The sequence below is a fragment of the Drosophila pseudoobscura genome, chromosome X (genome assembly GCF_009870125.1).
Source record: "Drosophila pseudoobscura strain MV-25-SWS-2005 chromosome X, UCI_Dpse_MV25, whole genome shotgun sequence".
In the NCBI taxonomy this organism is placed as follows: Eukaryota; Metazoa; Arthropoda; class Insecta; order Diptera; family Drosophilidae; genus Drosophila; species Drosophila pseudoobscura.
The window spans coordinates 56,779,575-56,805,125 of record NC_046683.1 but is presented as its reverse complement, the minus strand read 5'-3'; the positions used below and the strand labels follow the sequence as shown (position 1 = coordinate 56,805,125).

At 50.8% G+C, this 25,551-nt stretch overlaps 3 protein-coding genes across 3 annotated transcripts; 2 read left to right on the top strand and 1 right to left on the bottom strand.

The window, feature by feature from the left end:
- Nucleotides 1–3: 3 nt before the first annotated feature.
- On the top strand, nucleotides 4–12,830 carry Dhc62B (Dynein heavy chain at 62B). The gene is made up of 6 exons (XM_002135264.3): nucleotides 4–2,195; nucleotides 2,330–2,510; nucleotides 2,568–5,795; nucleotides 6,083–10,955; nucleotides 11,008–11,327; nucleotides 11,514–12,830. The coding sequence occupies exons 1-6, from the start codon at nucleotides 127–129 to the stop codon at nucleotides 12,741–12,743; spliced, it is 11,901 nt and encodes a 3,966-aa protein (XP_002135300.3). The 5' UTR covers nucleotides 4–126; the 3' UTR covers nucleotides 12,744–12,830.
- Nucleotides 12,793–15,913, bottom strand: LOC4812274 (DDB1- and CUL4-associated factor 8). Its single transcript, XM_033383402.1, has 6 exons — nucleotides 15,589–15,913; nucleotides 14,877–15,513; nucleotides 13,969–14,808; nucleotides 13,766–13,908; nucleotides 13,442–13,682; nucleotides 12,793–13,378 (listed from the first exon to the last, which is right to left on the bottom strand). The coding sequence occupies exons 1-6, from the start codon at nucleotides 15,738–15,740 to the stop codon at nucleotides 13,034–13,036; spliced, it is 2,358 nt and encodes a 785-aa protein (XP_033239293.1). The 5' UTR covers nucleotides 15,741–15,913; the 3' UTR covers nucleotides 12,793–13,033.
- A 581-nt stretch (nucleotides 15,914–16,494) lies between these two features.
- IleRS (Isoleucyl-tRNA synthetase) lies at nucleotides 16,495–20,814 on the top strand. The gene is made up of 7 exons (XM_001352372.4): nucleotides 16,495–16,634; nucleotides 16,687–16,831; nucleotides 16,905–17,523; nucleotides 17,595–18,227; nucleotides 18,294–19,144; nucleotides 19,210–19,702; nucleotides 19,763–20,814. Exons 2-7 carry the CDS (start codon nucleotides 16,689–16,691, stop codon nucleotides 20,711–20,713), a joined length of 3,690 nt encoding a protein of 1,229 aa, XP_001352408.2. The 5' UTR covers nucleotides 16,495–16,634; nucleotides 16,687–16,688; the 3' UTR covers nucleotides 20,714–20,814.
- Nucleotides 20,815–25,551: the final 4,737 nt, after the last annotated feature.

Here is a 25,551-nt window from a genome sequence, read left to right as displayed (position 1 = left end):
ACAACTATAAATACGGAATACGGAAAGTTGTCAGGCATTGAGAGTGGAAAACCCTTCCATGAAAAGATTCCCTTTGCATGATACCGCATTGAATTTTGGATTCGATTGAAACAAGAGTCACTCACCATGTACAGCCGCAAGCTGAGCCGCATGCATCGGCCGCCCTCGGACACCAGGAAATACGATAATGAGCCGTACTTGAAGAATCCCCTGCTCAAGTTCCACATCTCTGAGGTCCACGAGCGTCGACACTATCAGTTCCTTAAGCAAAAGGCGGCTGACGTGAAGGTGAGAATTGCCCGCCAGTCTTGGCATCCCGAACCGGACATCCGGCCGCTGCCTCAGTCCCATTACGTGGACAACCTGCGGCGCGAGGTGCGCAAGATAATCGTACCGCCAATGCTGCGCAAGACAGAGGCCAAGATATTGAGCTTCGCCTCGGAACGGTTGCGGCGCAGATACCCAGAGATGGTGGACTCGTACATGAAGGATGTGCATGAGGAGTTCAACCGCCTGATGAAGATCTACAGCATGAAGAACATACTGCGCCACCCCGAGTTCTCCGACGAAGACCCATCCAACTTTGAGTTGCCCCACGCAGACATCCATTTCAAGCGTCCCGGTCGCACAGGCAACTACAGCGTTTACCTGGAGAACCGCCGAAAGATTGGCCTGAAGCTGCTCATCCTGCAGCTGCCCATGCGCGCCGTACTGAACATATCGGTGTCGGATCTGCCAAACGTCGTCTGTATCTTCAAGTACGTAAGCGCCACGGGCGCCCAGCAGCAGCAGATGGGGCTGTGCGGACGCGAAGCACTCTCCTACAAGTTCTACCGCAAGTACATCCAAAACCAGCTGGACAAGGTGAACACCTTTCTTCGGTGGACTTGGTATCCCAAGCTGGTTATTGTGTTGCGGAAGATGCTGCGCAAGCGGGTGATGCCTCCGGCCTTGTGGAAGCGTGCTTGGAGCGGGTTGGAGGGACTGATGAACCGGGAGCTAAACAACATGAAGATGCGAACATTTATTGAAATGTTTCGCATCTGTAGCGATCCACGTACGATGCCCATGTTCCGTATGTCCTTGGAGTGGACCGAGTCCTCCGGCGACCTGGACACTCGGCCCAACCTCTTTAGCATTCTACGCACCTTTGCTGAGATCGCCACGGAGATCTCGATGGTCGGCTATCGCATGGAGCCGCTGCAACCTCAGGTGGAAACCCTCACCACAATGGCCGCGTACGCCAAGGTCAGTGACTACCTCAAGATCGAGATGAACGACAACTCCCTGAAGGATGTTATTGACAAGGTTCAAAAGATCATTATTGCCACCTACGACGAGGTCACACAGTTCATAGAGAACTTTAGAAGCAAGTACCATGCCCTGTTCTCGTGGGAGGAGCGTGAGGCTCTGAACATCTTTCTGGCCGAGCCGCATGAGTTCGAGGAGTACTTTGCTCGGATCGACATCTACTACGAGTTTATCAATATGCTCCGCAGCGAGCCAGCGACCGAGTACTTTGTGATGGCCGTCATCCACAACGAGCCTGCGATCCAGGGCCTCCGCAATTTGGCAGAGAATTTGATTGCCGAAATCACCGTCATCATCATACAAGAGCACATCAAGGCCGAGGAGGAGATTTGCGAGGAGTTCGAGAAGATTAAATACCGCGCTCTAGAGATACCAAAGTCCACGGAGGAGCTACTTGAGAGCGCCGACTATATGATCCATGTAAAGACGGTGAAGCTTGCCGAGCTGACGGATCGCATCCATTACTGCCTCCAGGTGGGCACCAACATTGTCGAGCTGAGGGAAATGTCCAAGTATCATTTCGATCTGACTATCAAGACCATCACCTGGATCAAGGTCATCAACGAGATATGCGAGTACAACGCCTCCCAGCAGGAACAGTTCAAGTTCCTCTTCGAGGAGCATCTGCAGGAGGTGGTGAAAAAGCTTAATACTGATATTGAGGAAATGCTGCCCAAGTTGGCCATCATCGACGACATGAGCAGGCCGGAGAAGTTTCGCGACAGCTATATAATCCTGCAGAACTTTATTGATCAGCTGAAAACATTTGACGACTACGTCGCCTGGATTAACAAGGAGGAGAAGCTATTTAAGGTGGCCCAAACCGAATATCCCACGCTGGAGGTGATCAAGTCCTTTGTCTATCCATTTGCAGAGCTAATGAAGTGAGTACTGTCACACATAGACACACATATATAGCACCAAAGACCATCAATTAAATTGTTGCAAACAAAGCCCATCCCATCCCCGTTGTCATTGGAGAATTTTGATGGTTTATGTTCCCTTTTGATATCCACAGATGTTGCATTGATTGGCAGCGCTATTTGAACGTGTGGCGGGATGGACCCTTTGAGTATTTGGAGCCCAAGTTTGTTGAATCGACAACCGACAATTATTTGAAGGAGTTCCAGAAGAACCAGAAATACTACCGCGTCAAGATCAAACAGGATCTCATTGACAATCCCGTTTGCAAATTTAAGGTGGGTCAAAAATTGCAACATATGTGTGCAAAAGATCGCTAAATCGTATAATTGCAGGGTCAAACTGAAGATCCCGATCCGGCTAAGCATCCAGTGCCGTTGCGGCTGTGCACTTCGATGATTCAGTCCATCAAAGACTTCACCACTGGTGTCTTTGTGGTCAACATCATGTGCAATCCGGCTCTGAGGAAGCGCCACTGGAAGGAGATGTCTGAAATTGCCGGCTTTGATGTCACACCGGATGCGGGCACTACCCTGAGGAAGATTCTCGACTCTGGACTGGATAGCATTCTGGATCAGTTTGAGATCATCAGCATCAGTGCAAACAAGGAGCTCCAGCTGTGGAACGCCCTTCAGGCAATGATCAAGGAATGGGAGAACAAGGTCTTCCCCACGGGCCCATACAAAGAGACGGGTGTGACGATCCTTAATAGCCTGGACGACATCCAGGCGCTGCTCGACGACCACATCCTCAAGACGCTGACAATGCGCGGCTCGGCGTTCATGAAGCCCTGCGAGGAGGAGGTGCGCGCCTGGTACGAGAAGATAATGCGGGTCAACGAGACGCTTGACCAGTGGGGCAAAGTGCAGGCCAACTACCTGTACCTGCTGCCCATTTTCTCCTCCAAGGACATCGTGGCTCAGATGCCGGAGGAGGGTCGCCTGTTCACCATTGTGGAGCAGACCTACACCCGCAACATGGGCCTGGTGCTGCGTCAGCCGCTGGTGATGGAGACGGCACCAGCATCTGGGCTGCTGGAATCCTTGCAGAAGGCCAACGAACTGCTCGAGGATATATCGACGGGTGTGAGCAATTACCTTGAGAAGAAGCGCCTCTTCTTCCCGCGATTCTTCTTTCTGGCCAACGACGAGATGTTGGAGATCCTTTCGGAGACGAAAGATCCGCTGCGCGTGCTGCCGCATCTGAGCAAATGTTTCGAGGGCATTAACAGCCTGGAGTTCGACTCGAGCAAGAATGTCCTGGCAATGATCAGCAGCGACAAGGAGCACATCGAGTTCATAGAGCCTGTCTCCACGATGGCTGCCGGCGGTAGCGTGGAAAAGTGGCTCATCGGAGTGGAGGACGAGATGCTGAAGGCGGTTCGCAACCAGAACGAGCTCTCCTTCGGCCACTATCCCAAGGTGAAGCGGCATGAGTGGGTGCTGGAGTGGCCCCAAATGGTGGTGCTGGCCATCTCGCAGGTATACTGGGCCGCCAAAATGCACGGCTGCCTGCGTCGCACTTTCGGCACCAATCAGGCCGTTATGGCCAACTTCTTTCAGGAGCTGTCCAAGGAGTTGAACGACATTGTGGCCCTCGTGCGTTCGCCCGTGATCAGCAACCTCAACAGGATCACCATCAAGTCCCTGATAGTCATCGATGTGCACGCCAAGGACGTCACCGAGGAGCTCATTCGGCTGAAAATCAACAGTGAATACGATTTCCAGTGGCTAGCCCAGATGCGCTACTACTGGGAGGATGAAAAGACTCTGGTGAGGATCATAAACGCCACCGTACCTTTCGCCAACGAGTATTTGGGTAACTCGGATCGGCTGGTGATCACCCCGCTGACGGACCGCTGCTACCGCACCCTGGTTGGCGCCTACCAGCTCCATCTGAACGGAGCTCCAGAGGGTCCTGCGGGCACCGGCAAGACGGAGACCACCAAGGACCTGGCCAAAGCCCTGGCCGTCCAGTGCAAGGTCTTCAACTGCTCCGACGGACTGGACTACAAGGCCATGGGCAAGTTCTTCAAGGGCCTGGCCTCGTGTGGCGCCTGGGCCTGCTTTGACGAGTTCAACCGCATTGAGCTAGAGGTATTGTCGGTGGTGGCCCAGCAAATTCTTCTCATTATCCAGGCGGTGCGGGCCAATGTGAGCAAGTTCATGTTTGAGGGCACAGAGCTGATGCTTAATCCCGCCGTCTACGTCTGCATCACCATGAATCCCGGCTACGCGGGTCGCTCGGAGTTGCCCGACAACCTAAAGGTCCTGTTCCGATCCGTAGCCATGATGGTGCCGGACTACGCCATGATCGGTGAGATATCCCTCTACTCGTACGGATTTGTGGACGCCCGCAAGCTGGCCGTCAAGATCGTGACCACCTACCGGCTTTGCTCGGAGCAGCTGTCCAGCCAGAACCACTACGACTACGGCATGCGGGCGGTGAAGACAGTGCTCTCTGCCTGCGGCAACATCAAGAAGCAGTATCCGGACGAGCTGGAGGACATCCTGCTGCTGCGCAGCCTGATCGACGTGAATCTGCCGAAGTTCCTGTCATTCGATGTGCCGCTCTTCGAGGGTATAATCTCGGACATCTTCCCGGGCATCAGTCTGCCGCACATCGACTACAGTCTCTTCGAGACCGAATTCAAGCGTGTCTGCCTGGAGGAGGTGCTGGAACCAGCCCCATCATTCCTCACCAAGGTCATCCAAACGTACGAGATGATCATTGTCCGGCACGGCTTCATGTTGGTGGGCGAACCGCTGGCAGGCAAGTCCAAGACGCTGCAGGTCCTGTCCAAGGTCATGTCTGCGCTGAAGATCAAGGCTCCGCAAAAGAGCAGCTACTTCCAGCATGTACTGATGGGCATCATGAACCCTAAGTCAATCACCATGAACCAGCTATACGGCTCCTTTGATCCCATATCCTACGAGTGGACCGACGGCCTGGTGGCCAAGATTTTCCGCGAGTTTGCCATGACACCCACGCCAGACCGCAAATGGGTGATCTTCGATGGTCCCGTGGATGCTGTGTGGATTGAGAACATGAACACGGTGCTGGACGACAACAAGAAGCTGTGCTTGACCAGCGGCGAGGTGATCACTATGTCGCACGAAATGTCCATGATCTTTGAGGTGATGGATCTGGCCCAGGCTTCGCCTGCCACCGTCTCCCGCTGTGGAATGATCTACATGGAGCCCTCGACGCTGGGCTGGCGTGCCTTCGCTAACAGCTGGCTGAAGAAAGCAGATCCGCGGTGGGCCGACGAGGAGGGCGTCGAGTATGTGTCGGCCATGCTGCAGTGGCTCCTGCCACAATGCCAGACGTTTGTCCGTCGTAATTGCAGCCAGTTCGTCCGGTCGGGGGAGTTCAACTGCATGCTGACGACCTTTGACCTGATCGACATGCTGCTGGACGAGGCCATCGAAGAGAACCCGGAAGATTACCAGAAGTACATGGTGGGCTACTTCCAGGCCGCCATTTTGTTCGCCCTGTCCTGGGGCGTTGGCGGAATTCTGGACACGGCCTCGCGAGACAAATTTGATGCGTTTTTGAGAAAGGTAAGGAGTTGAATAACACCGATCCACAGTGGTTTTCTACTTTGCACAAGACTAAGTTTTAGGCTGTACATCTGATTGGTAAGATCTCATGATCATCTTTAGCTTGCTATGTATCCACCTCTGTTTTAAAAATTCATAAACCGCATGTAGGCGCCTTTCTGCACTTTAATAATTACCACTCGGTATCTACAAGGCTTTGTGTTGTGAAAAGTACAAAGCCAATGTAGTGCAGTATACATATGTATCTTGGGAGATGTACAGATTCACTCCTTTACATTCCTTGGCAGATCTATGACGGTGAGGAGGCAAACCCACCAGAGTTTCTTGGCAAAATGGAGGTGACTCCGCCCGTGGAGGGTCTGCTCGTGGAGTACGTATACGTGTTCAAGCAGCGCGGGACGTGGCGCTACTGGCCGGAGCTGGCCAAACGCATGGATGTGGAGGAGACAAAGACGGGCGTTATTGTACCGACTGTGGACACGGGCCGCTATGTGCACCTCCTCAAGATGCACGTGAAGCACAAGAAGCGGATGCTGCTAGTGGGCCCCACGGGCACCGGCAAGAGCGTCTATGTGCAAAACTATCTGATGAACAAGCTGAACCAGGAGGAGTACGAGTCGGGTTTCATCACCTTCACGGTGATGATCACGGCCAACCAGTGTCAGGAACTACTCATCTCGAAGCTGCAGAAGTGGAAGCGTGGCATCTACGGACCGCCCAAGGGTATGCAGAGCGTCCTCTTCGTCGACGACATGAACATGCCCGTGAAGGAGGTGTACGGGGCACAGCCGCCGTTGGAGCTGCTGCGCCAGTACTTTGACTACGGGCACGTGTACGATCTGAAGGACGCCTCCAAGCTGTACATCCACGATGTCCTGATCATGGCCGCCTGCGGCTTACCGGGTGGCAGTCGCCAGGACGTCTATGCCCGCTTCCTCAACCACTTCAATGTGTTCTCTATCAACACCTTCAGCGACGACAGCATGTTCCGCATCTTCCTAAATGTGGCGCTCAGCGGCTTCCGGCGCTCCGGCCACGGCCAGGACGTATTCTTGGTCACCAATCAGATCGTCAGTGCCACCCAGAGCATATATAAGAGCGTCCAGTCCGAGGTACGGGCTACTCCGGCCAAGAGCCACTACGTCTTTAATCTGCGAGACATCTCGCGCGTCGTCACCGGCTGCACCCTGGTGCGCAAGGAATCCGTCAATGACAAGAAGGTGCTTGTGCGCGTGTGGTACCACGAGGCAATGCGAGTTTTCTTCGACCGTCTTGTGGACGATACAGACCGCAAGTGGATGTTCGACAAGCTGAACGACTGCCTGAAGGCCAACTTCAAGGACAAGGTTGAGAATATCTTCGACAAGTACTGCGTCCAGGTGGGAGACGAACAGGTGTTTAGCATGGAGACCGCCAACAACGTGTTCTTTGGCGTCTACTTCGACGAAGACAGTGTGCCGGACGAGCGGCGCTACGAGGAGGTGCCCAGCGGGGAGGTGTTCCTAAAGGTGGCTCTGGACAGCCTCGATGACTACAACTCGACACGCCGCTCCAAAATGGACATCACCCTGTTTACCTTCGCCCTGCAGCACTTGAATCGCATCTGCCGCATCATCTCCATCCAGGGAGCGAGCGCATTACTAATTGGTTTGGGGGGATCGGGCCGCCAGTCGCTTACGAAGCTGGCCACCAACATGGTACAGACTTCGTTCTTCCAGCCCGAAATCACCAAGAATTACGGGGCCAATGACTGGCATGACGACATCAAGGTGATCCTCAAGGAAGCGGGGGGAATGAATAAGCACACAACCTTCCTGATAACCGAGAACCAGATCAAGATGGAGCTCTTCCTGCAGGACATCGATTGTCTGCTGAATCAGGGCGAGGTGCCCAACATCTTTCCCATCGACGAGAAGCAGGAGGTTCTGGAGATGGTACGTCTGGCCGCCCAGGGCGGCAACCGCAACATTGACGTGTCGCCACTGCAGGTCTTCTCGTTTTTCGTGAACCGCTGCAAGCAGAAGCTGCACATCGTCCTCAGCTTCTCGCCCATCGGGGATGCCCTGCGTACGCGTGTCCGCCTGTATCCATCACTGGTCAACTGCTGCACCATCGACTGGTACGATAGCTGGCCGGAGGAGGCGCTCCAGATGATCGCCAGAATGTCTCTGGTGGACGTGAACGTGCCCTCCGAGGAGATTAAAATGGCCATTGTCGACACCTGCCAGTACTTCCACACGACAGCTGCCCGGGCCACGCGCGCCTTCTGCCAGTTAAGCGGGCGCCACATCTACCAGACAAACGCCTCCTTCATCGAGCTCATCCGCTCCTTCCAGACTCTCATCGACCTGAAGCAGAGCGAGACGATGTTCGCCAAGATGCGATACATCGGGGGCCTGGACACGCTTGCCAATGCAGCTGCCGCCATCTCCATTATGCAACGCGACCTGAACGCCCTGCAGCCGAAGCTGGTGGCCCTGGCGGAGGCCTCCCGCAAGATGATGCTCGAGATCAACAAGGAGACCCTGGCGGCAAGTGCAGCCGCCGAGCAGGTGAAACGGGACGAGGAGGTGGCCTCCGTGCAGGCCGTAGCGGCGCAGGTGCTGAAGAACGAGTGCGAAAAGGATCTGGCCAAGGCCATTCCCGTCCTGGAGGATGCCCTGGCCGCCCTCAACACACTGAAGCCCGCGGATATCACGCTCGTAAAGTCGATGAAGAACCCACCGTCGGTCATCAAGTTGGTTATGGCGGCGGTGTGCGTGATCAAGGCTATACCGGCGGATCGTGTACCCGATCCCTCGTCGGGCAAGATGGTGCAGGACTACTGGGGGCCCAGCAAGCGGCTGCTGGGCGAGATGAACTTCCTGCCCGCTCTTAAGGAGTTCGATAAAGACAACATTCCGGTGGAGATCATGAAGCGCATCCGCAAAGAGTTCATCCCGAACAAGGACTTTGATCCCAAGGTGGTGGCCAAGGCCTCCAGTGCGGCCAAGGGTCTCTGCCAGTGGATCATCGCCATGGATATGTACGACGACGTGGCCAAAGTGGTGGCTCCCAAAAAGGCCAAGTTGGCCGGCGCAGAGAAGGAGTACGCGGACACAATGAGCTTTCTGGCCGAGAAGCGTGCTCTGGCCGCCGCCCTCGAGGAGAAGGTGGCTCTGCTCAACATAGAGCTGGACAAGGCCAACGAGGAGATGAAGAAGACCGAGGAGCATGCCGAGAACTGTCGCAACAAGCTGCTGCGTGCCGAGGCCCTCATTGGAGGCCTGGGTGGTGAAAAGTCGCGCTGGAACAAAGCGGCCGACGACCTGCAGGAGCTATACGACCATCTGCCCGGCGATGTGCTCCTCTCGTGCGGCATCATTGCCTACTTATCGGCAGTGAATCTGCAGTCGAGGACAGAGTGCGTGAACGACTGGTTCCAGAAGGTGACGAAGCTAAAAATTCCCTGCTCCAAAAAGTACTCCATCACGGAGGTGCTCGGGCTGGAGGTGACAATCCAGAACTGGCAGCTAGATGGCCTGCCCAACGACGAGTTCTCCAGCGAAAATGCCATCATAGTGTCCAGCTCCAGTCGCTACAGCCTCTTCATCGATCCCCAGGGGCAGGCCAACAACTGGCTGAAGAACATGGAGCGCAAGAACCGCCTGAACTGCGTCAAGTTCAATCAGGGCAACTACATGCGTATCATTGCAGAGGCCATGGAGTACGGCACTCCTGTGATCATCGAGAACGTGCAAGAGGAACTAGAGGTGCCTCTGGACCCCATTCTGATGCACCAGACCTTCATCCAGGGCGGCGTCAAGCACATCAGCCTTGGTGAGGCGGTGGTGCCACTGTCACCCAACTTCCGGCTCTATATGACCTGCAATCTGCGTAATCCGCACTTCCTGCCGGAGACCTTCAACAAAGTGACGGTGATTAACTTTGCCCTCACCCAGAACGCACTGATGGACCAGCTGCTGAGCATTGTGGTGGCCAAGGAGCGGCCGGATCTGCAGGAGCTGCGCATCACCCTCACCACAGAGGCGGCGACCAACAAGGGGGCACTGCGGGATGCCGAGAACCTGATCCTGAAGACGCTATCTGCCAGCGAGGGGGACATTCTAGAGAACGAAGCGGCCATCCAGATTCTGGGCGAGTCCAAGGGCCTATCCAAAGACATCCAGGAGAAGCAGGAGGCTGCTAAAGAGACGTCCGCGAAGATTGAGGCCTTCCGGCTGAACTACAAGCCGGTGGCAGTGCATTCCTCTATTCTGTACTACTCCATCACTGATCTGCCCAACATCGATCCCATGTACCAGTTCTCTCTGAATTGGTATATCAACCTGTACATGTACTCCATCGACACCGCCAACAAGTCCAAAGATCTGCCACGACGCATCAAGTTCCTGGTGGATGGGTTCACCAAGAACTTGTACAACAACGTTTGCCGGTCCATCTTCGAAAAGGACAAGCTCCTGTTCTCATTCATCCTCACCGCTCGCGTCTTGTTGGGCACGGGCCAAGTGGAGATGCGTCATCTAGCACACCTGGTCACCAATGCGAAAGAATCCAGCCACATGCCGCCCAATCCCGATCACAGCTGGATCACAGAGACCGTCTGGCTGAATGTGCTGCGGCTGGAGGAGCTCAAGGAGCTGCGTGGGATTGTGGACGCGTTTCGGAAGAACCTGTCCGCCTGGCAGGCCATCTACGACCACGCCTCGCCGGAGCTGCAACCTTTGCCTGCACCCTGGAATGACAAGACCACTGCCTTTGAGAAGATCATCGTGCTGAAGGCCCTGCGACCGGACTCTGTCTTCCTGGCAGTTCGCAACTTCATCGCCCTCACCATCGGGGATCAGTTCGTGTCGCCGCCAGAGTTTGACATTTCCAAGTCTTATGCCGATTCGACGGCCCTGACTCCACTCGTGTTCATTCTCTCGCCGGGTGCTGATCCGCTGGGCTCCCTGCTGGCATTCGCCGAGAAAATGGGCCAGGAGGAGACCTTTCAGAGCATCTCGCTGGGCCAGGGCCAGGGCCCGATTGCCACAGCCCTTATCAAGAGCGCCCAGGAGATGGGCTACTGGGTGTGCTTGCAGAACTGCCACCTGGCCGCTTCTTGGATGCCCGCCCTGGAGTACATGTGGGAGAACATGGACACCTTCAACACCGTTCGTAAGTGAGAGAAAGTCTTTTCCCAATCCTCATATAACTTTATTTTCCATAGCCAACTTCCGCCTTTGGCTGACTGCCTACCCCACGCCTCAGTTTCCTGTGACTATTCTGCAAAACGGCGTAAAGATGACAAATGAACCACCGACTGGGCTGAGGGAGAACCTGATGCGCTCCTACAACTCGGAGCCAATCAACGAGTACGAGTTTTATGCGGGCTGTGCCAAGCAGGATCGCGCCTTCACTCGGTTGCTGTACGGCATCTGCTTCTTCCATGCGGTGGTGCAGGAGAGACGCAAATACGGACCGCTCGGCTGGAACATCGCCTACGGATTCAACGAGTCTGATCTCCAGATCTCTGTGCTGCAGTTGAGCGTAAGTTTGTATCGATTACACCGTGCGACAGTGGTTTCGTATTTTGCACGAGACAAACCCTAAACAATTGATGGGTTGAAGTGATTTTTGTATGACCCTTCAAAGGATTTATCACACACTGTCGCACAGTGCTATCATTCATCATGGTTCGCGATACATTTATGGTTAATTTCTTCCACATTCCAGATGCTTCTCAACCAATATGAGCACGTCCCGTACGATGCCATCTCGTATCTGACCAGCGAATGCAATTATGGCGGCCGTGTGACGGACAACTGGGATCGACGCGCGATCGTCACGATTCTGGCGGACTTTTGTAATCCCCAGGTGGTGGCCGACAACCGGTACAGGTTCGCCACAGACGACCGCTACATACTGCCCCGCAAGATGGAGCACCGCGAGATGCTGCGCTACCTGGAGGACAACATACCATCTCTGGCGCCGCCCGAGGTGTACGGTCTTCACGCAAACTCGGGTATAACGCGAGACCTGCAGACCACAAAGACACTGCTGGACTCGATGATCCTGCTGTTGGGCAGCGAGGCGGCGGGCACTGCAGGCGCCGGAGTCAGTGTGGAGCAGATAATTCTGAACACCATAAAGCAGATTGGAGAAGATATGCCGGCGGACATGGACATTGAGGCGGCAGCCGAGAAATATCCCGTGGACTACAATGAGTCTATGAACACGGTGGTGGTGCAGGAAATGGAGCGCTTCCTTAAGCTGCAGAAGGAGATACGGGCTTCCTGCAGGGACCTGGCCATGGGAATCAAGGGCATAATTGTCATGACCCCCGATCTGGAGAATGTCATGACGGCCATGAAATTCAATCGCATACCGCTCAAGTGGATGTCCAAGTCGTATCCCAGCCTCAAGCCGCTGGGATCCTATGTCCAGGATCTGTACAAGCGCCTCAACTGGCTGTTCCACTGGTACATGCACGGCAAGCCGCCCACCTTCTGGCTATCCGGTTTCTTTTTCACGCAGGCCTTCCTCACGGGTGCCATGCAGAACTTTGCCCGCAAGTACAAGATACCCATCGACACGCTGACCTTCGACTATGATGTGCTCAAGGTGGAGACGAAGGCGACGCCCCCAGACGATGGCGTCTACTGCAACGGTCTGTTTGTGGAGGGGGCGCGCTGGGATTGGGAGCATAACATGCTGGTGGAACAATACCCTAAGATACTCATCTATATTATGCCCGTCATCTTTTTCCGGCCCGTGCTCATTTTGGACCTAGTTGAGGGAACACGCTATAAGTGTCCCCTGTACAAGACGGGCGAGCGCAAGGGCACGCTCTCCACGACGGGACACTCGACTAACTATGTGGTGCCGCTTCTGCTCAATACCCAGGCGAAACCATCGCACTGGGTGAAGCGGAGCGTGGCCCTCATCTGCCAGACAAACGACTGAGAGAATGGTATTCTCAATACATGTGTGTGTTTATTAAACATTGTTCAAAATTAATAAAATAGGTATATGCTTGCTTATTCTTTACAAGTACAGATTCACAGCATTAAAAACGCGTTTAAAAACAAAGGAGACCACGGCCACGGCCCGCACCACATCTCGAATATATCTATCTGCAAATGCGAGCCCCGAACTTTAAAAGTGCAGCCCCGCACTAGCTCTACTCGAGATGATAAATATTGTAACTATGCTTTGGATGGTGGTGGTGTGGAGTGTGGGTGTCTGCCATGGGCCTATTGCGGGTTGCAGCCCATGGGGTCTGTGCGAGGATATCCTTCCCCACTGGTGTCCGAGCTGTTGCTGTCACGACGCCGATACATGGAACTGGTGTCGCTGGCGGAGCTCGTGGCGCTGCTAAAACTCTGTTCGTGCTGTGGCACCGATCCTGGTGGGGCATCTGCGGCACCCTCATTGCGACGACTATGGCGACGAACACGCCAGCGAGCCCTGGTGGAGGGATCCCCTATGACTTGACGAAAAAACATTTCGCTGGTGAAATCGTCACCAACGGTCTCCAAAATGCTGCGACGAAAGTTATTATAGAGCGTATCCCTCAGACCCTCCGGTTTTGGCACGTGCTGCAAACAAAATAATATACTTTACTGAATTCTACCAATTCTGGCTGTGAGCTGAACACTTACTTTTCCGGGAACATCGGGGGTCCAGATTTTGACATTATGCTCTAACCCAGACGTGGCCAGCACTGGCATCCAGGGATGCGGTTCCAGGCAGTTAATCACCCCCGCAATATCACCCTTCATGTAGTTGATGATGGACTCTGTGTTCCTGTCCCAAAAGAAGATGTGGCCGCAGTCGCTGCCACTGATCACGTACTCGGATCGTGGTCCAAAGAAGTTAACGCCCTTGATGGTGCGATGGTTTCTGTATGCCAGGCGGCGGTGAACAGGAGAACAGAGCAAAATAATCTAGGGGGTGAGCTCTCTGAGAGATGAACTGTCACTTACACGTGCCCTTCGTAACAGTGAAGAGTATCGCCTTCCTTGTAGTTGCGGCTGTCATAGAGAAATATTCCGGCATCGCTGTAGGAAGCTAGGATTTCGCTTCCGCTGTGATTGTAGACGGCGCAAGTGATGTGCGTCATCTTTGTCTGGGAACGAGAAGAGGACACAAATGAAAAGGCTCACGTTTTGGCGGTAGAAGTACTAACCTCCCGAACGCCTCGGGGGGTCATCTCGTGAATGGGACTTGGTAGCTTGCGTTTGTCGTAGACACGAAGATTGTCATCAGTGCCGCTGACACAAAACTCCGGCGCAAACGGATGATGGGAAATGCTAAAAAGACGTACGCGGCTCCGTTGCCCCCGTCTGTTGTGATCATTGTGGGTGCAGTGCAGCATGGTGGTTGCAGATGTACTGGTGCGGAGATCAAAGTGCTTAACAGTCCCATCCTCGCCGGCGCTCATCACCTCGTGCTTGGTGTGCGGAACCACCACGATCTTATGCACTGCATCGGTGTGCGCGTAGAGTCTCGTGGGCTTAGTGTCGCCCCCGGATGGAGGGATGACGGCGCGTCGCACCTGGCCATCGCGACTGGTGGACACAATATCTAAGCATCCGGCACTGTCAATGAACTTTGTCTGGAAAATGTTCGCGTGGTGGCCCGATTTGAAGATATGCAATGGCTTGTTGTTGGCCCAGTCCCAGACTATGATTCGTGTATCGTCGGAGCCAGAGCAGAGCAGGTCCCCGGCCCGATTGAAGTTAAGGCAGTTCACACAGCCCTTGTGTTTGATCATCGTATTCCAGAGCGACATCTGCTCCACGACATGCCTGGACCCGTAGAAGCCCCGCCCGAAGCTATCGACAGAGGTGTGGCCGCCGCGCCACCCAATTCGATTGATGATGTTGTGCTCGCGCTGCATCAACTCATGGGCCGAGTTCCAGGTGTATGGCGGTTTATCCTTGTACATGATTTCGTTCACGGCGAAGTCAATGTTCTCCCAGTCAGCCGCATTTGGCTCCGGTTCAATCCAATCACTATGATCAGCCTAGTGCCCCATGAAAAAGAGAGTTCAGCGAATAAAACAGAAAAAAAAGAACTTTTTATCGAACTTACCATTCCTCCATCACTGGAGGTGTTGCTTGTGGAACTGTCGTAATGATTCCAAAAGTCATCCTCCATGCGACTGTTAGTATCGCCATCACTCGATGTCGGTTCGTCGTTGGGGTTGGGGACTACCGCCTCTGCGGTTTCCTCGGTTTCTTCATCTACACTGGGAAGCACTGGAGCGACAGCCGCCTCACTATCGCTGCTGCTCTCTAATGTGGCCACAAGTTCCACGGTTATGCGGCGATATGAACGTGTGGATGGTATGTTCCGCTGGTTGAATGTGGGCGAAGTGTCTGCATTGGAAGTTCCGGGATTCACTTCAACGTCTGATGGATCATCGTCGCTGTCGATGTAGTCACTGGTATTGGGCACAATATCTGAGGCAAGCACGGCACTGGCTGCCGCTGGAGACAGCGCACCCTGCACGAGTGAAATCTTTTCGGCCTCCTCCTCTGGCGGACTCATCGATTCGTCGTTGCCCTCTGCTTCCTCCCCCTGTAGCAATATCTGTTTGCTGCTCATGCCTCCCTCTTTGTTGCTATCGTCGTCGTCATCGACGTCGTTGTTATAATTCGTTTTGCTGGTGTTGGTGCTGCTGTAGGTTCCTATTTCAGTCTCGCTTATGACTGCAGTTTTCTCTTCGCTGCGTTTTGCCCAAGCCCAAACAAAAATCAATCAATAGCTACGCACTTGTTGGAAGGTAACCTCATCTACTCACCAAATTGGTGCTGTGGAGGCCTCCATGTCCATGGTCGCATCTCCTGCAGCGGAGCGGCTGCTGGAGCTCTCATCTTCGTCTCCTGAATCATGGCGCTTCTGGCGCTTGCGCGCGGATGCCGATTTGGCAATGGTATCCTCATCCGGATCCATCGTTGCAGCGTCAAAATTTTTCAATTGTTCTCTCGCTCTGAAAAGTAACCTTTTTCAACTTAACGATTTTGGGATTTCTTTATTTTTGTTTATGTCCGATAAGTATATATTTCATGATGATTGAAATAACTTAACCCACTTATCCCCCCTATATCTAAGTAGGGGAACAACTTGAGTTAAAATAATACCGTATGTACATTGTTCTTGTAGATACATTCTTTGCCCTTGCTTAAACAAAAATGATCGCAATATCTTTTACCTGTGCTAAAGTGCAGGTTTAATTATTTTCTTGGCCTGTTCATTGATTAATCAATTCTTTACAAGGTTGGCCAACTCTAAGTACCTCTTTTTATTGTATTGTGTCTAAAATAAGGTTTAAACAAGAAAGGTCAACAAAAATGTCCAGTTTGTACATGATAACTACACGCTATCTACTTAGTAGGTACACGTACAATCAGACGTGGTTGGTAAAGAAATTTTTTTATAAGCAAATTTGTTTTTCCAACATTCCATAATTTTTTCCCCAATTTTAATAGGTTTTAGAGATAAGGAACCAATCACCTATTGCATACGATCAATTGCATTTTTTTACACGACCTATTCTACACGGTTTTGCTGAAAACAATCTACCGTGTAAAAACAGAATAAGTTGAAGACGTACATTCAAGGTACATTAGGCGAGAAGGGTGTGTTTTACCTTGCATACGTTGCGTTTTTGGGGCCGTTTTGCCTGTTGTCCACACCCTCTTTTTCCTCCCACTATGTAGCAAAGGTGTAGTAACCGTGTAGAGTTGACAACATGTAATAAATTGAGCAAAATGTAAGCACGTTGCCACCAAAATACAAGTGCCACGCAAAATCGCTGCAAAAATATATATTTTTTTGATTCAAAAGGTGAGATATAACATTTGAATATGGCTTCTACTTAAACTACGGAGTTTTGCAGCTATGGGAAAGAAACTGCAGCGGAGTGACGTTTGCCGGGTGCCGGAAAATATAAATTTCACGGCCGAAGAGGAGAATGTACTTCAGCAATGGCGTGACGAGAAGATCTTTGAAAAGTGCAGCCAGCTGTCAAAGGGAAAGCCCAAGTAAGTATTTCCGACTATTACATCAGCCGCACTTTTTCAATATACTTACTAAATATGCACATTTATGATGTAGGTACACATTTTACGATGGTCCGCCTTTTGCTACCGGTTTGCCCCACTACGGGCATATCCTAGCCGGCACAATAAAGGATATTGTAACACGCTACGCCTATCAGCAGGGATACCATGTAGATCGGCGCTTCGGCTGGGATTGCCATGGCCTTCCTGTGGAGTTCGAGATCGACAAGCTGCTGAACATCCGCGGGCCTGAGGACGTGGCCAAAATGGGCATCACTGCCTACAACGCCGAGTGCCGCAAGATTGTCATGAGATATGCGGATGAGTGGGAGAACGTTGTCACTCGTGTGGGTCGGTGGATAGACTTCAAGAACGATTACAAGACTTTGTATCCTTGGTACATGGAGTCCATTTGGTGGATCTTCAAGCAGCTCTTCGACAAAGGCCTGGTATATCAGGGAGTTAAGGTCATGCCCTATTCGACCGCCTGCACAACGTCACTCTCTAACTTCGAGGCAAACCAGAACTACAAGGAGGTGGTGGATCCTTGTGTGGTGATCGCCTTAGAGGCATTGGCACTGCCAAACACCTTTTTCCTGGTGTGGACCACAACGCCCTGGACTCTGCCGTCGAACTTTGCCTGTTGTGTACATCCCACCATGACCTATGTGAAGGTATGTTAACAGCGCAACTGATGTAAATTATGTAAATTACTGATTCAAATTATATTTCCTTGCCTATTCAGGTACGTGACGTGAAGAGCGATCGGCTGTTTATACTCGCGGAGTCACGGCTGTCCTATGTCTTCAAAACGGAGGCGGAGTATGAAGTGAAGGAGAAGTTTGCTGGCAAAACTCTCAAGGATCTGCACTACAAGCCGCTGTTTCCGTACTTTACCAAACGCGGCGCCGAAGTGAAGGCCTACCGCGTCCTGGTCGATGAGTACGTTACGGAAGATTCGGGTACAGGAATTGTCCACAATGCTCCATACTTTGGCGAGGACGATTACCGCGTCTGTTTGGCGGCCGGAATCATCACAAAGTCTAGCGAGGTGATTTGCCCCGTTGACGATGCGGGTCGATTCACAAAAGAGGCCAGCGACTTTGAGGGCCAATATGTGAAGGATGCGGACAAGCACATCATGGCCAATTTGAAGGCGAGCGGCAATCTGGTATCCAGTGGTCAGGTGAAGCATAGCTACCCCTTCTGTTGGCGATCAGATACTCCGCTGATCTACAAGGCAGTGCCCTCGTGGTTTGTGCGCGTCGAGCACATGTCCAAGAATTTGCTGGACTGCAGCTCCCAGACTTATTGGGTGCCCGACTTTGTAAAAGAGAAACGATTTGGAAACTGGCTGAAGGATGCCAGGGATTGGGCTGTGAGTACAATATTCTTTCTACATATCTAATTTCTTAATCGAGCTGCATCAATCCCTTCGTTTAAGATCTCCCGCAATCGCTACTGGGGTACTCCAATTCCTATCTGGCGGTCGCCCAATGGGGAAGAAACCGTGGTTATCGGCAGCATCAAACAATTGGCGGAACTTTCTGGAGTTCTCGTAGAGGATCTTCACCGTGAGACCATTGACAATATTGAGATACCATCGGCTGTTCCCGGAAATCCTCCACTGCGACGCATTGCCCCCGTTTTCGACTGTTGGTTCGAGTCCGGGTCGATGCCGTTTGCTCAGCAGCATTTCCCGTTCGAGAACGAAAAGGACTTCATGAACAATTTCCCTGCTGACTTCATAGCGGAGGGTATTGATCAGACCCGCGGCTGGTTCTATACGCTCCTTGTGATCTCGACGGCGCTGTTCAATAAGGCACCGTTCAAGAACCTCATCGCAAGCGGTTTGGTACTAGCTGCCGACGGTCAGAAGATGTCCAAGCGCAAGAAGAACTATCCCGATCCCATGGAGGTCGTCCACAAATATGGAGCCGATGCTCTGCGGCTGTACCTTATTAATTCTCCAGTGGTGCGAGCAGAGAGTCTGCGCTTCAAGGAGGAGGGTGTGCGCGACGTTATCAAGGATGTGTTCCTTCCTTGGTACAATGCCTACCGTTTCCTACTGCAAAACATCGTGCGTTACGAGAAGGAGGATTTGGCGGGCAAGGGCCAGTACAGCTATCAGCGGGACCGCCATTTGAAAAATATGGATCAGGCTTCAGTTATCGATGTGTGGATACTGTCATTCAAGGAATCTCTTCTTGAGTTCTTTGCCACCGAAATGAAGATGTATCGTCTGTACACAGTCGTGCCCAGACTTACGAAGTTCATTGATCAACTAACCAACTGGTGAGATCTGTTATTTCTTTTTGACTAGACTGGCGCATAATCCAATAAGGATTCTTCGTTTTAAGGTATGTGCGTCTCAATCGTCGTCGCATCAAAGGAGAGCTTGGATCAGAGCAGTGTATCCAGTCGCTGGACACGCTCTATGATGTTCTCTACACGATGGTCAAAATGATGGCCCCTTTCACGCCCTACCTTACGGAGTATATATTCCAGCGGCTGGTCTTGTTCCAGCCACCTGGCTCCTTGGAGCATGGCGATTCAGTCCACTATCAAATGATGCCCGTTAGTCAAAAAAAATTCATTCGGAACGACATCGAGCGCTCTGTGGCCCTAATGCAGTCCGTCGTGGAGTTAGGTCGCGTTATGCGTGATCGACGCACTCTACCAGTTAAGTATCCCGTTTCGGAGATTATCGTCATACACAAAGACGAGCAAACCTTGGCGGCTATCAAGAGTCTGCAAGACTTTATTCTTAGCGAACTCAACGTTCGAAAACTGACACTGAGCTCTGATAAGGAGAAGTATGGAGTGACTTTGAGAGCCGAGCCCGATCACAAGGTAAGATATTGACTACCTTTTACATAATGAATCATTCTCTGAGTGCGTATCTCTTTTTAGACGCTCGGCCAGCGGCTTAAAGGCAACTTCAAGGCTGTTATGGCTGCTATTAAGTCGCTTAAGGACGATGAGATTCAGAAGCAGGTTGCGCAGGGGTACTTCAACATTCTGGATCAGCGCATAGAGCTGGAGGAAGTTCGGATCATTTACTGCACATCCGAGCAGGTGGGAGGAAACTTTGAAGCCCATAGCGACAATGAGGTTTTGGTCCTCTTAGACATGACGCCCAACGAAGAGCTACTGGAAGAAGGCTTAGCCCGCGAAGTCATCAACCGAGTACAAAAGCTCAAGAAGAAGGCTCAACTGATACCGACCGATCCCGTACTTATCTATCATGAGCTTACTCCCAACACCAATGGCAAAAAGGAAACTTTAGAGGCCGAAGGTCAGCTAAAGAAGGTTTTGGCAAGCTATGCATCCATGATCAAGACGGCCGTCAAGTCGGAATTCGCTCCGTATTCAGCTAATCAGGCAGCTAAAAAACGTCTTATCGCTAGTGAGCTGGTGGATCTGAAAGGCGTTCCTTTGAAGCTCACTATTTGCTCTACCGAAGAGTTGGAGCTGCCTAGTCTACCTTGGCTGAACGTTACCTTGGTCGAGGAATTGAAGCCACGCTTTGGCAAAAGCAATAGAGCTTCCCTGTTGCTCCAGCACAACGTTACTAAAGAGCTCATTACCTTGCCTACGTTACGAAACGAGCTGGAGCTATTATTTGGCCTGTACGGCGTCAATTATAATATCTATGTCATCGATCAGCAGAAGAAGCTCAGCGAGCTAAAGTCCATCGACATTGGCCTCAGTGGCAAGCTTTTGGTTTTAGCACGCAGCGCGGAAGCGATCCTGACGACATCAGGGTATGAAGTGGCCGCAGCGCCTTACTCGAAATTTGTTAACCAGCCAGCAGGCAGTACCACATTCACCGAGAATCCTACAGGACATGCTCTAGCTTAAATTCGTTGCTATTTGCTTATTGCACCCTGTTGTAAACGAAAATTAAATAAACCATTTGGTGTGATAAGGTCGAGACACACGTGCCCCGGTAATCAAATAGACGGTACAAATTACTTTTATATCCGATATTAAAGACAACTGGAAAAAATCCCTGATCCTTGATAAGGATTCAATCTATGGTGTTCCCCCTGATAACACGATCGAGCAAGAAGTGGCAGAGTTATGGCGATGAAATTGAAAAGAACATTAGAAAGTCAATATCCTTGCCACACTGACTAAAAAAAAGGAGCCTCCCGATCACGACAAAGCGTGGTACATCAAGATCGAATAAGAAATTGCAGAGTTGTCCAGTAAGTAAGTACAATGTATTGGCATCAGAAAATAGGATATAAAATCATCAGTTACCGATGTGTGATACTGTCATTCAAGAAATATCTTCTAGAGTTCTTTGCCACCGAACGACAGTCTGGATCCCCACGATCTTCAGAAAGTAGGTCCTTTAGAGGTCTGGTCCCATTTCCCCGAGATATAGTCTCCCGAACTTTTGGTTGGGAAACTAATTAAATTACTGTTTTTGTCTTGTTTCTCTACGATGTATCTCGGCTATACAGTGTCGGCCTCATTTTCGTAGTCGAGATTTTGATGCCGAACGACAGGCTGGATCTCCTCGGTCCTGGGTAAGTAAGTCCTTCGCGGATCTGGCCCTATTTGCCAGAGATATAGCCGTCTGAAAATTTGGATTTGCATATCCCTAGAATACAGGTTTCTTCTACACGCTATATCTCTGCAATACGGCAGCCGATCGGGGTGCGGTATGTCTTTTCACGATCGGGTGAGTCCTGCCAATTGACTGCAATCCGAAAAAAGGACATCCATTTTTTCACGATTTTCGCAAAAAATCATGATGGTTGTTACATCATTAAATTTTCAAAAAATCGGCCTCATTTTCAAAGTCGAGATTCTGATGCCGAACGACAGGCTGGATCCTCCCGATCCTGGAAGAGTAGGTCTCTCACCGATCTGGCCCTATTTGCCTGAGATATAGCCCTCCTAGGAGTTGGTATTGCATATCCCTAGAATACAGGTTTCTTCTGCACGCTATATCTCTGCAATACGGCAGCCGATCGGGGTGCGGTATGTCTTTTCACGATCGGGTGAGTCCTGCCAATTGACTGCAATCCGAAAAAAGGACATCCATTTTTTCACGATTTTCGCAAAAAATCATGATGGTTGTTACATCATTAAATTTTCAAAAAATCGGCCTCATTTTCAAAGTCGAGATTCTGATGCCGAACGACAGGCTGGATCCTCCCGATCCTGGAAGAGTAGGTCTCTCACCGATCTGGCCCTATTTGCCTGAGATATAGCCCTCCTAGGAGTTGGTATTGCATATCCCTAGAATACAGGTTTCTTCTGCACGCTATATCTCTGCAATACGGCAGCCGATCGGGGTGCGGTATGTCTTTTCACGATCGGGTGAGTCCTGCCAATTGACTGCAATCCGAAAAAAGGACATCCATTTTTTCACGATTTTCGCAAAAAATCATGATGGTTGTTACATCATTAAATTTTCAAAAAATCGGCCTCATTTTCAAAGTCGAGATTCTGATGCCGAACGACAGGCTGGATCCTCCCGATCCTGGGAGAGTTGGTCTCTCACCGATCTGGCCCTATTTGCCTGAGATATAGCCCTCCTAGGAGTTGGTATTGCATATCCCTAGAATACAGGTTTCTTCTGCACGCTATATCTCTGCAATACGGCAGCCGATCGGGATGCGGTATGTCTTATCGTGACCAGGCGAGTCCTGCCAATCGATTGCAATCGGAAAAAAAGGACATCCATTTTTTCACGATTTTCGCAAAAAATCATGATGGTTACATCATTAAATTTTCAAAAAATCGGCCTCAGTTTCAAAGTCGAAATTCTGATGCGGTTCGAAAGTCTGGATCCTCCCGATCCTGGGAGAGTAGGTCTTTCACCGATCTGGCCCTATTTGCCTGAGATATAGCCCTCCTAGGAGTTGGTATTGCATATCCTTAGAATACAGGTTTCTTCTGCACGCTATATCTCTGCAATACGGCAGCCGATCGGGATGCGGTATGTCTTTTCGTGACCAGGCGAGTCCTGCCAATCGATTGCAATCGGAAAAAAGGACATCCATTTTTTCACGATTTTCGCAAAAAATCATGATGGTTACATCATTAAATTTTCAAAAAATCGGCCTCATTTTCAAAGTCGAGATTCTGATGCCGAACGACAGGCTGGATCCTCCCGATCCTGGGAGAGTTAGTCTCTCACCGATCTGGCCCTATTTGCCTGAGATATAGCCCTCCTAGGAGTTGGTATTGCATATCCCTAGAATACAGGTTTCTTCTGCACGCTATATCTCTGCAATACGGCAGCCGATCGGGGTGCGGTATGTCTTTTCACGATCGGGCGAGTCCTGCCAATCGATTGCAATCGGAAAAAAGGACATCCATTTTTTCACGATTTTCGCAAAAAATCATGATGGTTACATCATTAAATTTTCAAAACATCGGCCTCATTTTCAAAGTCGAAATTCTGATGCTGTTCGAAAATCTGGATCCTCCCGATCCTGGGAGAGTTGGTCTCTCACCGATCTGGCCCTATTTGCCTGAGATATAGCCCTCCTAGGAGTTGGTATTGCATATCTCTAGAATACAGGTTTCTTCTGAACGCTATATCTCTGCAATACGGCAGCCGATCGGGGTGCGGTATGTCTTTTCGTGACCAGGCGAGTCCTGCCAATCGATTGCAATCGGAAAAAAGGACATCCATTTTTTCACGATTTTCGCAAAAAATCATGATGGTTACATCATTAAATTTTCAAAAAATCGGCCTCATTTTCAAAGTCGAAATTCTGATGCTGTTCGAAAATCTGGATCCTCCCGATCCTGGGAGAGTTGGTCTCTCACCGATCTGGCCCTATTTGCCTGAGATATAGCCCTCCTAGGAGTTGGTATTGCATATCTCTAGAATACAGGTTTCTTCTGAACGCTATATCTCTGCAATACGGCAGCCGATCGGGGTGCGGTATGTCTTTTCGTGACCAGGCGAGTCCTGCCAATCGATTGCAATCGGAAAAAAGGACATCCATTTTTTCACGATTTTCGCAAAAAATCATGATGGTTACATCATTAAATTTTCAAAAAATCGGCCTCATTTTCAAAGTCGAAATTCTGATGCTGTTCGAAAATCTGGATCCTCCCGATCCTGGGAGAGTTGGTCTCTCACCGATCTGGCCCTATTTGCCTGAGATATAGCCCTCCTAGGAGTTGGTATTGCATATCTCTAGAATACAGGTTTCTTCTGAACGCTATATCTCTGCAATACGGCAGCCGATCGGGGTGCGGTATGTCTTTTCGTGACTAGGCGAGTCCTGCCAATCGATTGCAATCGGAAAAAAGGACATCCATTTTTTCACGATTTTCGCAAAAAATCATGATGGTTACATCATTAAATTTTCAAAAAATCGGCCTCGTTTTCAAAGTCGAAATTCTGATGCTGTTCGAAAATCTGGATCCTCCCGATCCTGGGAGAGTTGGTCTCTCACCGATCTGGCCCTATTTGCCTGAGATATAGCCCTCCTAGGAGTTGGTATTGCATATCTCTAGAATACAGGTTTCTTCTGAACGCTATATCTCTGCAATACGGCAGCCGATCTGGATGCGGTATGTCTTTTCGTGACCAGGCGAGTCCTGCCAATCGATTGCAATCGGAAAAAAGGACATCCATTTTTTCACGATTTTCGCAAAAAATCATGATGGTTACATCATTAAATTTTCAAAAAATCGGCCTCATTTTCAAAGTCGAGATTCTGATGCCGAACGACAGGCTGGATCCTCCCGATCCTGGGAGAGTTGGTCTCTCACCGATCTGGCCCTATTTGCCTGAGATATAGCCCTCCTAGGAGTTGGTATTGCATATCTCTAGAATACAGGTTTCATCTACACGCTATATCTCTGCAATACGGCAGCCGATCGGGGTGCGGTATGTCTTTTCGTGACCAGGCGAGTCCTGCCAATCGATTGCAATCGGAAAAAAGGACATCCATTTTTTCACGATTTTCGCAAAAAATCATGATGGTTACATCATTAAATTTTCAAAAAATCGGCCTCATTTTCAAAGTCGAGATTCTGATGCCGAACGACAGGCTGGATCCTCCCGATCCTGGGAGAGTTGGTCTCTCACCGATCTGGCCCTATTTGCCTGAGATATAGCCCTCCTAGGAGTTGGTATTGCATATCTCTAGAATACAGGTTTCTTCTGAACGCTATATCTCTGCAATACGGCAGCCGATCGGGGTGCGGTATGTCTTTTCGTGACTAGGCGAGTCCTGCCAATCGATTGCAATCGGAAAAAAGGACATCCATTTTTTCACGATTTTCGCAAAAAATCATGATGGTTACATCATTAAATTTTCAAAAAATCGGCCTCATTTTCAAAGTCGAGATTCTGATGCCGAACGACAGGCTGGATCCTCCCGATCCTGGGAGAGTTGGTCTCTCACCGATCTGGCCCTATTGGCCTGAGATATAGCCCTCCTAGGAGTTGGTATTGCATATCCCTAGAATACAGGTTTCTTCTGCACGCTATATCTCTGCAATACGGCAGCCGATCGGGGTGCGGTATGTCTTTTCGTGACCAGGCGAGTCCTGCCAATCGATTGCAATCGGAAAAAAGGACATCCATTTTTTCACGATTTTCGCAAAAAATCATGATGGTTACATCATTAAATTTTCAAAAAATCGGCCTCATTTTCAAAGTCGAGATTCTGATGCCGCACGACAGGCTGGATCCTCCCGATCCTGGGAGA

What these genes read in the sequence shown, in the direction of transcription:
- Dhc62B (XM_002135264.3), top strand. Translation starts at nt 127, where the DNA reads ATGTACAGCCGCAAGCTGAGCCGCATGCATCGGCCGCCCTCGGACACC. An exon ending in CCATTTGCAGAGCTAATGAA is followed by an intron (nt 2,196 to 2,329) that starts GTGAGTACTGTC and finishes TGATATCCACAG; the next exon opens with ATGTTGCATTGATTGGCAGC. An exon ending in TCTCTGTGCTGCAGTTGAGC is followed by an intron (nt 11,328 to 11,513) that starts GTAAGTTTGTAT and finishes TCCACATTCCAG; the next exon opens with ATGCTTCTCAACCAATATGA.
- IleRS (XM_001352372.4), top strand. Translation starts at nt 16,689, where the DNA reads ATGGGAAAGAAACTGCAGCGGAGTGACGTTTGCCGGGTGCCGGAAAAT. An exon ending in AGGATGCCAGGGATTGGGCT is followed by an intron (nt 18,228 to 18,293) that starts GTGAGTACAATA and finishes CCTTCGTTTAAG; the next exon opens with ATCTCCCGCAATCGCTACTG. An exon ending in ATTGATCAACTAACCAACTG is followed by an intron (nt 19,145 to 19,209) that starts GTGAGATCTGTT and finishes CTTCGTTTTAAG; the next exon opens with GTATGTGCGTCTCAATCGTC.
- LOC4812274 (XM_033383402.1), bottom strand. Translation starts at nt 15,740, where the DNA reads ATGGATCCGGATGAGGATACCATTGCCAAATCGGCATCCGCGCGCAAG. An exon ending in GCCTCCACAGCACCAATTTG is followed by an intron (nt 15,514 to 15,588) that starts GTGAGTAGATGA and finishes GGCAAAACGCAG; the next exon opens with CGAAGAGAAAACTGCAGTCA. An exon ending in CCCCCGATGTTCCCGGAAAA is followed by an intron (nt 13,379 to 13,441) that starts GTAAGTGTTCAG and finishes TTTTGTTTGCAG; the next exon opens with CACGTGCCAAAACCGGAGGG.